We start from the raw sequence: 14,607 nt of genomic DNA, 5'->3' as shown, positions 1-14,607 counted from the left end.
CACCACTTTTCAACACAATGTGACGCCCTTGGCTGCATATGTCCCGATTGTGTTACCATGTCGTCGTCACGCAGTCAGTTTTCCGAAGGAATGAAAGAAAATGACTTTCCGAACAACAAAGTGGTCCCAGAGCTGTGAACGACGTGTGCAGTAGCTGATTTTAAAGATGTTTTGCAGCCTGACATGAGACACACATGTTAATCTAACTTCTCAGAAAGCCAAGCCGTCTAATCAACAGACCAGTTAAAACCATTCCATTCTGGACAATTAGTTCAAACGTGCACTTCTAGTAACCTAACCACTATTAACACCCAATCAAACTACTATTCAGCTCTTTAAACCCCAAGGAGCTGACGGTATTTTTACAGCCTGGTTTAAGTCACAGCTCAGCATCTGGAGGAGCTGCTATTGTTGTGTTTTGTGTATTAGTGACCGTAAAGAGCCTTCATATAGGACCCAATAGACCTACTGTGAGATCCCAGGGCCCAAGCACAGGGGCCACAACTGGGAAACAGTTGTATTGTTATTCGTAGAGGCAGACACTCAGGTCTGCCTTTTGAGCGCTGTTGGGGGATCCACCATTACAGGTAGTTGCGAACTGTCGCTACTTGTTGAGATGAGGGCCTAGTACACAATGACCTGCTGCAAGGTACAATGACTTCAAATAGGTTTCAAAGTAAACTCCCTCCTCACAATAGAAGGGCTTGGGCCCGTCAAGTCACAGACACTAAAGGCCACCTCGCGTATTGAGCCGTGTATTGGTAATTTGTCGTTTTCAGGGTTTCCAGAGTCGTAAATGAACAGAGTAATACAATGTCTGTGCCACGTTTGCCAGTGAAAGGCCAGTGAATGGAGGAGGGCCAGGTGATGTTTTTGTGACCCTGCAGAGCAAAGTTGTGATCAAATAGAGTCTCAGGGTCCGGACTGGTCTCAGGGTCTGGACTGGCTAACAGTCTGACTGAACTGTTGTTACAGCATATGTCCTCCTTCCGCCTGCTGTTCTTCTGTGTCATGACTCAGGTTTAAGTACATCATTAGTGTCCTCTAGTGGCAGTTTCTGTCAAGTGCAGTAGAACTCAACCCAACCCTCTGAGGTCTGAGGGCATTTTTAGATATCTTCTCAAATTCTCCTTTTAAGGGTTTTTGCATAAAACTGATCCCCGTTTGTTTCATATCAAAATGTTCAGAACAAGCTCAGCTTTCTGTATAGTGACGCCCAGAATTGGGATGAAATTTTGTTATATCACTTTTTGAGTAGGAGTTTTGTCAAACATCGCATGGACTGACCGATGCATCTTTTGTCCTCAGAGGGTTAATAATCATCTGTAACTATTTTATGACTATCCTTATATCCAGTGTGGTAATTTAACAAAGTATTTCTACTTTGTTAATGTACACTGTTCACATATCTGTACTTTTGTTATTTATATATTTGTGGAAACTTTCACTTTTACTCCACTACTTTTCCTAAATAAAATGACTCCTCACGTTTTGCACAGAGAATATCAGCTTCTGCCTTCAAACAGACGCTTTAGAGTTTATTCTTTTAAATCGCATTGGACTTCAAAACTCTTTCATACATCAATCCTATCCTATGCTATTGTTAAACCAGCTACATGAAATCCAGTGCAATATTTATTCAGGGTTACGAGTCTCCAAGCCCTTGTCTGTGTGTATGTTCATGCCATTTTCTGTTCTTATACATGTATGCTTTGTTTCCTTACTTGTGTGTTTATGTCATTTGTGGTAATGTTTCATGTATGTCTTTTGGTGTTATTCATCTTATGTATATTTGTATGTATGTCTATGTCCTCTCTTTTATACGAGCTACCCAGGGATGCAAAAAGAATTTCAGCCCTGGCTGACAATAAAGTTGTATCGTATCGTATCGGATCGTATCCTTTTACTTCACTTTATTTCCCCTCAGCGTCTTCGTTACTTGCAAGAAAGGTTTTTGTACGTTGGAGTGAAAGATTCTTCCTCACAAAAAAATAAAAAATTAAATTCTGTTTCTGTTTTTCTCTTTGTTGATGTCAGACTTTGAATTTGATGTTTAAGAAACTCTGATTATTATGCTTCACTATAAGGAAGTCACAATAATGTTCATAATCAAAGTTTTTCTTTTACTTCTAAAAATTAAGGAAAATGTAATATCAGAAAATGACTTTTGATACTTAAGTAAAGCAAATATCAGATACTTTTTTCTAAGATTATTTTTTGAGGCATTTGTTCCTTTTATTAGATAGTGACAGTGGATAGACAGGAAAGGTGGGAGAGAGATGGGGGATGACACGTAGCAAAGGGCCGCAGGTCGGACTCAAACCTGGGCCGCTGCAAAGGACTCAGCCTACATGGGGCGCACGCTCTTACTGGGTGGGCCAGAGGTCGCCCCAAATATCAGATACTTTTAAAACTTTTACTCAAGTAATATTCTAAAAGGTGACTTTAACTTCTACCAAAGTCATTTTCTGGTAAGATACTTTCAAGTACTTTATACAAGACTGATTATATCTGTACCAAGGGTATTATAGTTTAGAATTTTCATTTAGATTTTATTTTATTCTTTACCTTTAAAAAAATATTGTTCTTAGTTAGTTAGTTAGTCTTAGTGTGTTTTCAGAGTGTGTTTGCTAGTTTTAGTTTAGTTTCAGTTTTTCAGAAAGGCTTAGTTATAGTTTTTATATACTTAATTTCAGTTTTACAGTAGTGTTTGTTTTTGTTAGGGCCAGGTATAATGTCTCAGAAGTATGTGGCTATATATACATACAAACTACCTGGTTGGGGAACTGTATAGGAATAGCCATGATGTTTAAAGGTCCAGTGTGTAACATATTTAGTTGTTCATTATCAAAATCTGTGTTGCCCGTTGACAAACTTGTCCTTTTTTTCATGAATATTTACCACCCCTACCCATTCCAAGTATTCCTTTTGGCTTGAAATTTTACATTTCCATTCACATGAACTTGGGAAGACTTGCGCCATCTTGAAATACGTTAGCCAGTAAGAGTTAGACAACGGCAAAACACACATCACCGGTGCCGGATGTTGTGGCGATTGTCCTGTCGTTGGTTCGGACTACATCACCACTAGAGAGGTCACCCCTCTAGGTGACCCTATTTCCTGGCCTACATCATTACTACATCTGAGTATAGTTTGTAGTTGCTGTTCCCATAAATATGAACAGACAAATCAAGTGAAGAAGTGTCATTAAAGGATAATCCTGGCATTATTCTAGGTTTCATTTTTTTCCCATAAAAGACCCAAACCAACAACATGTTAGCCATCTCTCAATACTTTCTAACTTCTCTACCCTGTCTGTGTCTGCAGCTCCAAGCTCAGTATTTGCTACTGAAGACGTAAATCTGTAAGAACACCTCACACACATATAGTTTATGAAGGAACGTGTCACCCAGTGTAACAGTGTGGCTCACTGATGTGTTTTTAACAACAATGGAGCTCTGCGGCACAGAGGAAGAACATATACAGTATCAGACACAATAAAAATGGCAAAACAACACAAATGTCCTTGAATGCACATCAGCTTAGTTAGGATACTATGAAATAGTCAATCATTAACCTTTGACCCCTGCCAATAGCCTTTCATTTCCACCTACAACACACGCACCCTGCTCATCCACATCAAAGCCAACAGGTGGAAAAAAAACGCCCTAACACATACACATTGAGGAATGAAAGGCTCCAATCAACATGTGACTGCCTTTAATGATGTGGGAGAATAAACATGTGAGTAGGCAGAAACCAGCTCAGCTCGAGAAAACAGCCCAGATGCTTATTGGCCGGCCACGTTAGCATACCAGCATCTGTGGCCATGTCTGTGGCCCCGGGGCAAAGCAGTGATGATTAACACTTAAAACAGGGCCATGGCCAGGGCCAGGGCCAGGACCCCCCCTCCCCACATTAGTTTCTTTTGGGTGCGGTACTTAAATTCCTCTTTACTCACTGGTGTCTCCATCAATACAAACTCATGTAAAGCAGGCACTGGTCAAACCTACAGAACGTTATGGACATCCACCAGTTTCCAAAAATACAAAATATGGCAGTTGTTTTTTTTTTTGGGTGATTTTGTGAGAATTCTGCTGTGGAAGATAACAATACATCTGAAAGGGTGTTAAAAAACCAAAGACCAGTCATTTTGAAAAGCAGAGCATGACCAAAGCATTTGGGATAGATCTGAGAGTCACTGTAACATGGTGGATCTAAGCCTGGGTATAAGCGGGGCATTTTAAGATTTATAATCTCAGGAGGCCGTTTTGGTAAATCTCCGTTTTGGGCAGGATGGAGGGTTGAAACTGAGAGAACCAGATCATGTGCGCAGGCTACTCTCAGTCATTTGGACTTGTGACCATGCCTAGTCAAGAGCCCTCATGTCTGTGCAAACAAAGCAGTTCAACTAAAGAGTGAAGGTCTTCTGTCTGTACTTTGGTGTATTTATGTGAGGGGATAATGTATGCATATGGCTACAGAGCCGTCTGTGTGGCAGCACCGTGCTAAAGCATAAAGAATAGGCCGGCCCAGTCGTAACACACTCTGCGACAAAACACTTACAACCTGTAGCAGAGAAGTGCCACATTCATCAGCTATCTGCCAGAGCATTTACACACCCACCACCAACAGCTCTGAGACAGAGGACAGAGGGGAGGAGAGAGAGATGGAGAGACAGAGAGAGAGAGAGAGAGAGAGAGATGGATGACAGGGAAAAAGCGACAGGTAGCAAGGGAACTGCAAAAATGTTTTTGTAGTGTGAGAAGTGAATTATTAGAGTAAAGGTGGAAATCTAGAAACAGAACAGAGATTTCCTTGTTTCAGAGATTAAAAGCAGAATATATGAAGCCTCCATCACCTCATCAACTGTACTTTTTACAAACTCCATACAGGGAGCATTGAGTACAATTATACACACAGTTCAGACTGCATTTAAGTCAGCTACATCTGAAAAAAAGTCTTTTTCTATCCATTTTGGGCCTCTGTTCACACTACACCAGCATTTTTCACATTCAAAATCTTAAAAAAAAAAAAACCCTATCCAGAGTGTGAAGAGCCAACAACAGGCTTGCTCGGTATAATTGTAATCATATAATATTGCAACAACAAATATCCATTTGAAGTGTATTTATTTTTACAAAAATGATGCCTAACGGTGCATAAATGTGACCATCTTAGCCAAATGCTGCATCTGTGCGTAATGCATGAAAAGGATTTGTGTATCAAAGTCATGAACTTTGTAATTGTATTTATTTATGTAGAGTATACGTCTGTGTGATTCTATAGTGATTGTAAAATTTGTAAAAGAGTTCCTCTTTGGTGTGAAATGATATGGGTAGTAGATCTGGAGGAGGAAAGGAGAAACAAGAACAATACTGCCCCGCAAAGGAAAAGGCAGTAACTTTGTTTTTGGTTGAAAATGAGTTTATGATATTTTTGGGAAATTCAAGACATCCTTTATCTTGAGTCAATTTCGTTGTTTTTTTGGAGAAAATAATGGGTTGTCTGAAAGCTATAGTGAGTAGTTTCTGTCGCCCCCATGAGGAATTCTAAGTAATTACAAAAACACTGTCGGAGTCCTCATGATACAAGTCTTCTGTGATTGCACACATCCTTTGAAGCTTGCAATCCAGTATCAAGTCATTATTGAGTTCCTCTAAGGTGACAGTGACAGACAACACTGTCATTTTAGAAATGTATTATACATGTATCTACTATTTTATTAAGACAGTTTATTACAATACTTTAAGTCTAAGACTTTGGTAAACTCAATTTAAGCACCAAAACAATTCATCCACATGAGTAAAGGTATTATTCTCTTTATTTTCTTCTCATGCATTGCTCGAGGATGGTGGGTCTTCAATTATTTTTAAGCCAAGGACCCCTAAACTGAAAGAGAGATGGAGCAGGGACCCCCTAATACATATATTGTATACAATAAAGTTGCATAATAAACTGGGCCTATAATTGTGAGTGGCTTAAAGCCTTTAAGGCCTTTTTACAGTCGCCGCAGCCGACCTGCCACGTGCCAATGTGACGTCAAAATGACGTAGCTCTCGCTGGCGCACCAGGATTTTATATGCGCGACCGGCAACTCTATTTTTCTCAGCGGCGCGCGACAAAGCGGAAACGGGAAGCATCGACGAGTTTGCGGACAACCGGATGCCAGGACTCTCAGTGACTGCTGGTCTTTCTTGTAAACTTCCTGGGTTAAGATGAGTTCTTTTATGGTGAATGAAAGGCTCGATCCCACCAAGTAGGTCATCCAATCAAATCGAAGCATTGACGTCAATGCTGCTGCCAGTTCTGCCGTCATTTACCTTTGTCTTCTTCTTCTAGTCCGTAGAAAGAGCAAAGTCGGTAGCCTTCCCTCATTAGCACCACCTCTGTTCAGGAGAAGACTGCAGCTTTTTTTTTTTTAATCTTTCAAAAATTTACAATTTGGAGGCCCCTCTGCATTGACTTTGAGGACCTCCTAGGGGTCCCGGACCCCCTGTTGAAGATCCTTGCTCTAGGACACAATTGAAAAGCTGAGTTTGTTCTAAACATTTTGATATAAAACACATGGGTATCAGGTTATATGCAAAAACCCATGAAAAGTGAATTCAAGAAGATGTGTAAAAATCAAGAAAAGGCCCTCAGACCTCAGAAGGTTGAATTGACATAGGAGATCCTGCTCTACGAAGGACAGCAGGAGCTCTGCAGGGCTCTGGCTCCTCTGCCCCCCCACCCCCAGACTGCCCTTTCTCCTCTTGCCCTGCAGGTGTCGCTGTTGAAGCATTTTACAGTAATTAGAATTACGAGAGCTGAGAGAAAAACACTGACCTGAAATGCACTCCTGCACTGTTTTTCTGCTGCTAAATTCTATATATTCTACCTCCATCTCACGGTGAACCTAACTCATAACAATCAGTGCTCTGTTACAAGTCTACTTATGTCTTTAATTGTATATTTTTATTGTCCTTTCTCTGTCTTAAATGCTCTACTTTAAGTAGTAATTGCACTTAATGTATAAACTATAATGTGTGTGCACTAAATCGTTTTTATATATTTTAAATGCAACAGCGTGCTCAGCGTGTAACACCACTTCATCCATGGTGAAACGTTTCGTCTCACTATATACAGTGAATATGGTTGAAATGACAATAAAACCCACTTGACTCGACTTGGAAATTATATTGTAAATGATAGTGAGATTTGGTAATGGTTTAATTCAACAAATTACTCTTTTTAATATTTTGATGTCTCTCTTGCCTCTCAAAAATAGAGAAGAAGCAACCTCCTCTGCTTCTGTGGACCAGCCTTCTCTGTAGTGTGGGTGTGGTAACTCAGGACAGACCCTAGAGGAACATCAACATACGGTGGCGGGACATACAATAATGAGTTCATCAGTGTGAGCAACTGGCATGTACTTCCTATTTCATTCAGATTTTTCTGCAGCCTCTCCGCAAAATCCTTACAAGGAAAGGGATGTGACATGTGTGACATAATGTGGCATTATTCTGTTGATTTCAAGGTCTTGCTCTGCACTGGAGGGACAGACTTTACTCATAAGTTTTGGTGATGTGCTAATGTGGGGCAGCTGTGGCTCAGTGGTAGAGTGGTTGCCTGCCAATCGGAAGGTTGGTGGTTCAATCCTTGGCCCTGCAGTCCCATGTTGAAGTGTCATTGGGCCGAAATATGTGTGACTGATTATCTGATGAGCAGGTGCCACCTTGTACGGCAGCCTCGGCCACAGTGTATGAATGTGTGTGAATGGTTCCTGTACTACGTTAAAGTGCTTTGAGTAGTCGTTGAGACTAGAAAAGTGCTATATAAGAACAGTCCATTTACGTTTAAGTAAATGTTATTATAGTAACCCTAGGCCAGCTTTGCAGTTGCATATTACTTTGTCAATAGTCGTCTCGCAATGGTCTCGCATTGCCAGACCTTCCTCCACAGCGCAGCTAAGCACTGGGCAGAGCCACAGTGCCTAAGCACTATGCACCAAGAAAAGACGCAGTGCCTCTGCAAAATAGCCTCAGGAAGGAACTTGTTTTGGTGGAACACGTGTACGTTCAAAAGTAGTTTTAGTCGTGCAACAGAGAACTCAGATTGGACAGATAGTCTAGCTAGCTGTCTGGATTTACCCTGCAGAGATCTTAGGAGCAGTTAACCATAGTCCTTATAAATCCACCGGAGTTTAAAATTCCAACACAATGAAAGCGTAAGGTAACGTCCGGCCGAAAAGAGTGAAATCTGGTGGAACTTCTGGCGGCAACAACAATCCTGGAAGTGGGACGTCGTGAATATAGACTACTTTGTCAATGACAGGGGTTCCAGCTGAAAGGTCCACCGAGAAGTACAGGGATAAAAATAATGATAGTTGCTCACATTGACGTGACATTAATTCTGTCAGAAGGTAACACAGAGACTGGCATCTACCGTAATCTGCTGTTTATGTGTAACAGAATACTTAAGCTCAGGAGTCCATTTTCACTTACATTCCTTAATACTCATACAGCTTCAGTTTAGTGGTATTTCAGATTCAGTTAAAAATCAAGCGTGTTGCATCAGGTGTGCTACAGGAACATTGTGGAAAACATTAAGGATAGGACTGGATTGAGAACTTCTGCTCCAGCCTTAAATAGACAAACAACCTCTCAACACTTTGACCAGCCTGGCTACCTGAACTGTGTAGGGTGGCTCGCTCTTTCTTATGGATGGAAATTCCCTAGCTTTCACTGTACATTCTGTCCTCTCTCCTCCTGACTTATAAGGAATGAAATTCCCAAAACAAGCCAATTAAAGAAGTTAAGACATCATGGATCACCTGGGGAGTGAGACTGTGTTGGATTTGGATGGGTGTCCTGGGCTAAAAATAAACCAATGTCCAATGCTCTGTATTATTTTGGATTCGGAAATCCATTTATTCACTGTTCTGTATACACATGCTCACTGTAATGTTCCACTTACAAGTCAGGGACAAGATTAAAGTTATCCCATTAACAGGTTTATTAAAGGTCCCATGACATTGTGCTCTTTGGATGCTTTTTTTATTTTTATATATATATATATATATATATATATATATATATATATATATATATATATATATATATATATATATATATATATATATACACACAACTAAGGTAAAGTTGACATATACAATACTTATAATGTAGAAATTAAGGGAACTCTTATGTTAAAGGTCCTATGGATGCTTTTATATAGACTTTAGTGCTCCCCTAATACTGTATCTGAAGTCTCTTTTATATAGACTTTAGTGCTCCCCTAATACTGTATCTGAAGTCTCTTTTATATAGACCTTAGTGGTCCCCTAATACTGTATCTGAAGTCTCTTTTATATAGGCCTTAGTGGTCCCCTAATACTGTATCTGAAGTCTCTTTTATATAGGCCTTAGTGGTCCCCTAATACTGTATCTGAAGTCTCTTTTATATAGACCTTAGTGGTCCCCTAATACTGTATCTGAAGTCTCTTTTATATAGACCTTAGTGGTCCCCTAATACTGTATCTGAAGTCTCTTTTATATAGACCTTAGTGGTCCCCTAATACTGTATCTGAAGTCTCTTTTATATAGATCTTAGTGGTCCCCTAATACTGTATCTGAAGTCTCTTTTATATAGACCTTAGTGGTCCCCTAATACTGTATCTGAAGTCTCTTTTATATAGACCTTAGTGGTCCCCTAATACTGTATCTGAAGTCTCTTTTATATAGACCTTAGTGGTCCCCTAATACTGTATCTGAAGTCTCTTTTATATAGACCTTAGTGGTCCCCTAATACTGTATCTGAAGTCTCTTTTATATAAATCTTAGTGGTCCCCTAATACTGTATCTGAAGTCTCTTTTATATAGATCTTAGTGGTCCCCTAATACTGTATCTGAAGTCTCTTTCCCAATATTCAGCCTTGGTGCAGAATTACAGCCCCTAGAGCCAGTCCCACAATGTGCTTTCCTTAGGATGTGCTATTTCTGTGTCTGTAGCTTTAAATGCTATTGAGGAGGAGAGAGGGGGTAAGTTGGAGAGTGGGGGTGTGGCCTTGACCAACTGCCACTTTTCTCGTTTAAAAGCCATGATGTCTCTCTCTCATGGGTGGGCCAAATTCTCTGGGCGGGCAAAGCAGAGAAAGGGGAGGTAACCTTGCTCCTTATGACCTCATAAGGAGAAGATTCCTGATTGGTCCATCTGAGCTTTCATTTTCTCAAAGGCAGAGCAGGATACCCAGGGCTCGGTTTACATCTATCACCATTTCTAGCCACTGGGGGACCATAGGCAGGCTGGGGGAACTCATATTAATGTTAATAAAAACTCATAAAGTGAAATTTTCATGTCATGGGACCTTAAAACCACTCAAAACGAGAAAACTTACAGAAAGGAATTTTCCCCAAGGGGCAAAAAATACGTTAATATTGTTTTGGAGTGTCTCAGAAAAACAAATGTACACATGGTGCGTACAGGATTACAGCTGCTGTAGTCAAAGATGAAGCAGGAAGTGAGTTTGTAAACTGTGACGGAGGATTGTTTTTAACATGTCTGATGGTCTGACTGCTCGTGTTTGTTGTCGTGTCAGACTTATTTTCAGTGATGTCACATTGGTCCCAGATCTTAGCTATTAGCTTGGTGAATACGATGTTATTAGTACTGATAGGCAAATGGCCAAAGCTATGAAATTAAGAATCAATTTACCCTTAATGTAACACTTTATAACAATCACCTTCAATAAATGGTAAATTAACAGTTAATTAAATGTTAGTAAAAACAACATTATGTAAGTATTTTAACCTTAAAATAACAGTAATGCTGTTAGGCACTATTGTGGTGAAACTGGATCATATTTTATGGTGTTAACTGTTTATTGGTTTTCTGTCTGATGTCCTCTGGCTCCTCTGCCTCGACTCTCAGGGCCAGATGTAGGTACATTTGCGAATGTAGCGTTATCAGCGCCATGGCCAACCCGCAGAAAGCGCACGCTGTGATACTTCAGCTTAAGTCGTATTTACCAAACCTGCAGTTCATCGGGTAATCAGCGCCTTTCTTCGCCCACTATACCGTAAATTGCGCTGCAGCAAAGGGTTAAGTACTGGTGCTATGATACAGCCGAGTGCAGACTGCGATATTCCCACTGCTGATGCTATGACTGTTTGAATTATCCTGATGCCAATATTTGTTATGTAGCGAGGAGTTTAACAACTGCTGGAATGGAACGCTGAGTCGGAGATTCAATGTCATCTTTGATTTCTTAAGTAACGGTAATATTGCATGGCTGCTTAATCTGAAACGCTTCATGATTTCATCTTCACTCAACTGAAAAAGTGTGATCCTTGTGGCAAAAATCCCTTCAGCTTGTCTCCTTAGCCTTTGTTTTCGTCTTGCTCAGATTACTGCTGCCATTTCACCAGGAGGCATATGCCAGGAAATCCGCTTGCGGCTGGTTTACACCTGCTTTTAAGAGGCGGAGAATTTTCACCGCAAAATAGAGGTGCGCTTTCATGGGTGGTTTTTACATATCGTGGAATACATAATTAGGCGTGCACTTTATGCTTCCCCTCCCATCTCTTTATGGGAAACTCCCACTTTCCCCTTGACCCTCCCATGAATGCATATGCATGACACAGAAAAGTTCCCATTTTCATTTCCCGCAACAGGCAGTCTGTGCTTTTATCTCAGTGCGGCCTGTTTGTACATACCTCGCCATGCTAATATCCGCACATTGAGAAACAAATACGCCTGAAGTGGGCGCAAAAGTGTTAGTACATCTGGCCCTCAGTAATTTATAGAGTTTTCAGATTGACAGAAAGCTTTACTTGTTGCTAAAGTGGTTAATAGTTAGTGCTAAGGCTAACTGCTAACTGCTGCTAGACGCATCCAAGGTGGCGCGCGACATCGTGACGTCAAAATGACATAATATCCTGCCAGGGCGCGTCCCATTTATGGCAAATAAATCGCACCAGCGAAATGAATGAGTTCGCTGACAACGTGATGCCAGGACTCTCAGAGTGACTACAAGTCTCTCTTGTAAACTTCCTTGGTTAAGATGAGTTCTTTTATGGTGTATGAAAGGCTTGATCCGACGAAGTAGGTCATCCAATCAAATCGAAACATTGACGTCAGTGCGGCTGCCAGTTCTGCCGTTGTTTACCCTTTTCTTCTTCTTCTAGTCCGTAGAAAGAGCAACGCCGGTAGCCTTTGCTCATTAGCGCCACCTCTGTTCAGGAGAAGACTGCAACTAGTGTTGCGTCCACCAGCGCAGATATAAATAGTCACGGCGATTTCATAACGTCACATATGCGCGCGCCAGCTGGGCTGCGGTTACTGTAAAACATGCTTTAGTTAGCCATGCTGCCAGGACTGGAAGTGCCTAGCACAGGGGGATGTTAATGTTTACATAGTCTCACTTTGCCAGACCTTCCTCCATAGCGCTGCGGGGGGAGGGTCTGGCTAGTCCACACAGCATTTCAGGATGGGAGAAAAACATGCTGTGGTTTATTGGCCTTTCTTTAAACCAATCACAATCGCCTTGAGCGGTGCTCTGCAAAATAGTCTCAGGAAGGAACTTGTTTTGGTGGAACGTGGGTATGTTCAAAAGTAGTTTTAGTCGTGCAACAGAAACCTCAGATTGGACAGATAGTCTAGCTAGCTGTCTGGATTTACCCTGCAGAGATCTGAGGAGCAGTTAACCATAGTCCTCAGAAATCCACCGGAGGTTAGAACGCCAACACAAAGAAAGAGGAAGGAAACGGACATACGGCCTAAATGATTGAAATCTGGGGGAATTTCCGTCGGCAACAGAGCAATCCCGGAAGTGGAACGAAAGGATATAGACTACTGTTTACATCACTAGCACAGGAGCTTTGGAATGCTGGGAGGAGGAGGTTTTCAGGCCCGGTGCGGTGGAGAATGCTTTTGGGGAGAGGCGGTGTGTTGGCTGATGGGTCTATAATAAAACAGTATAATGAAGAGGAAGTACTGAATGGTTTTGTAGTCCCAGTGAGACCCTGAAGCTTAGTTAAGGTACAGATGAAGAACTGTCAAACTCCAGTGAAGCATGTTCCACACCACCATAGCCGTTCATCTTCTTCAGTTTCAGCTGGTCCACATGGATCAGGCCCTGGGTCTCTAGGACTGCCTCCTTCTTAGAGAACATCCGGCTGATCTCCATGAAGGTCTTGTTTTTGGTCTCTGGGATCACAATGTAGACATAGACGGCCACGGCCAGACAAATGGTGCCAAACACCAAGTAGCAGTAAGACCCCGCTGACATCTGATGGTTAGATGTGGCAGATGGACGTAGGATCATTGGAAGGAGTAAGAGATAAGGAATAAAAAATGAGATTAAGACATCATGAAACAAGTGATGAATGAATTGTCAATCCAAAGAGGAAAGAGTTATTTTGGATTAAAAGCAGAGGGAACTCAAAACAGAGAGCAAAGCTGAAGGAAAGGGTTAAGAATTCATGATTTATAGGTTAATACTGAACAGACATGATGCGGCTTGCGGTTGGAAACAATCAACATCCAAGTTTTAATTATGAGCCGGAAACTCAACTTTTCTGACTTGGAGAGTCATAATAATAATTTTTAGACACTTATGTGTCTAAAAATTAAGCACATACCACACATCACATCAGCCAAACTCCTTGTTCAAGGTGATTAAACTCCCATTAAAAGGTCCCATATTGTACAGAGTGAGATTTTCATGTCTTGTTTGATTTTAAAGCAGGTCGAGGTGCTGTATAAATACTGTTTGGTATCAAAACGCTCAATCCACAGAGAAACGCACACAGCACGTAATCAGAAATAGTGCAAGTCGTCAGGACTTCCGTACAGTTGTGATGTCACAGCTATACTATATATAGGTATATTCAGTGTTGGGAAGGATACTTCCAAATGTATTTCGTTACAGAATACAGAATACATGCCCACAAATGTAATTTGTACTTATTCCGTTACTTTACTCAATCTGAGTAACGTATTCTGAATACTTGGATTACTTCAGGATTACTTCCACATTGAATTGCGTTTTATAAGTGTAGGAATGCAGCTATCCCATCCAGCTTACTAAACAAGCCTATAATGGTGTGTTATTTTTATTCCAACTAGCTGAATGTGTACCTGCACAAGCAGATAGATTATTGTATTGGTAGTCCCGAACTGCATACTACAAAAATCTAACCGCGGTCTAAGCTACCACAAGCTAATTTTAGCTAACGTTAGTTAGCATGTCAAACGGGGCTATAGTCTTTAAACGGCTCTGGAGCTAGTAAATCAGCACCTAGGAGAATGGAAAGTCGCACGTCAATGTTAAAATAGCAAGGTGACCAGTAAAAGATACAGCAGACGACTACCCTTGGCTAATTAAAAAAATAACTTACTTTAAGATGCTTCTTCAGGTTGGAGGTGGAGTAATTTGGAGCTGAAAGGAGGCTGGTTGCTGGCAAGCAGAGGCTGCACGGCACAGTTAGCTGTATTTCATTCTCCCTGTTCGTTCTTTAATGTGAAATGCTGTTTGAATTTCCAAGATAGAAACTTATTGCTGCCCTGGCCGGTTCCGACTCCATTGTGACTGATCACGCAAATAGCTATTTTTTCTATTTCATA

General features: G+C 41.0%; 1 protein-coding gene across 1 annotated transcript in view; it reads right to left on the bottom strand.

Moving 5' to 3' along the window:
- Positions 1–13,015: 13,015 nt before the first annotated feature.
- slc2a15a (solute carrier family 2 member 15a) overlaps positions 13,016–14,607 on the bottom strand; it is a 39,367-nt gene continuing 37,775 nt past the window's right edge. Inside the window, exon 12 of the mRNA XM_028603980.1 lies at positions 13,016–13,270. Coding sequence (XP_028459781.1) covers positions 13,016–13,270 — 255 coding nt within the window. The remainder of the gene's footprint in view (positions 13,271–14,607) is intronic.

The sequence above is a fragment of the Perca flavescens genome, chromosome 17, assembly GCF_004354835.1.
Source record: "Perca flavescens isolate YP-PL-M2 chromosome 17, PFLA_1.0, whole genome shotgun sequence".
Lineage (NCBI taxonomy): Eukaryota > Metazoa > Chordata > Actinopteri > Perciformes > Percidae > Perca > Perca flavescens.
The sequence above is the reverse complement of the archived record's forward strand: the minus strand, read 5'-3'. Positions and strand labels throughout refer to the sequence as shown.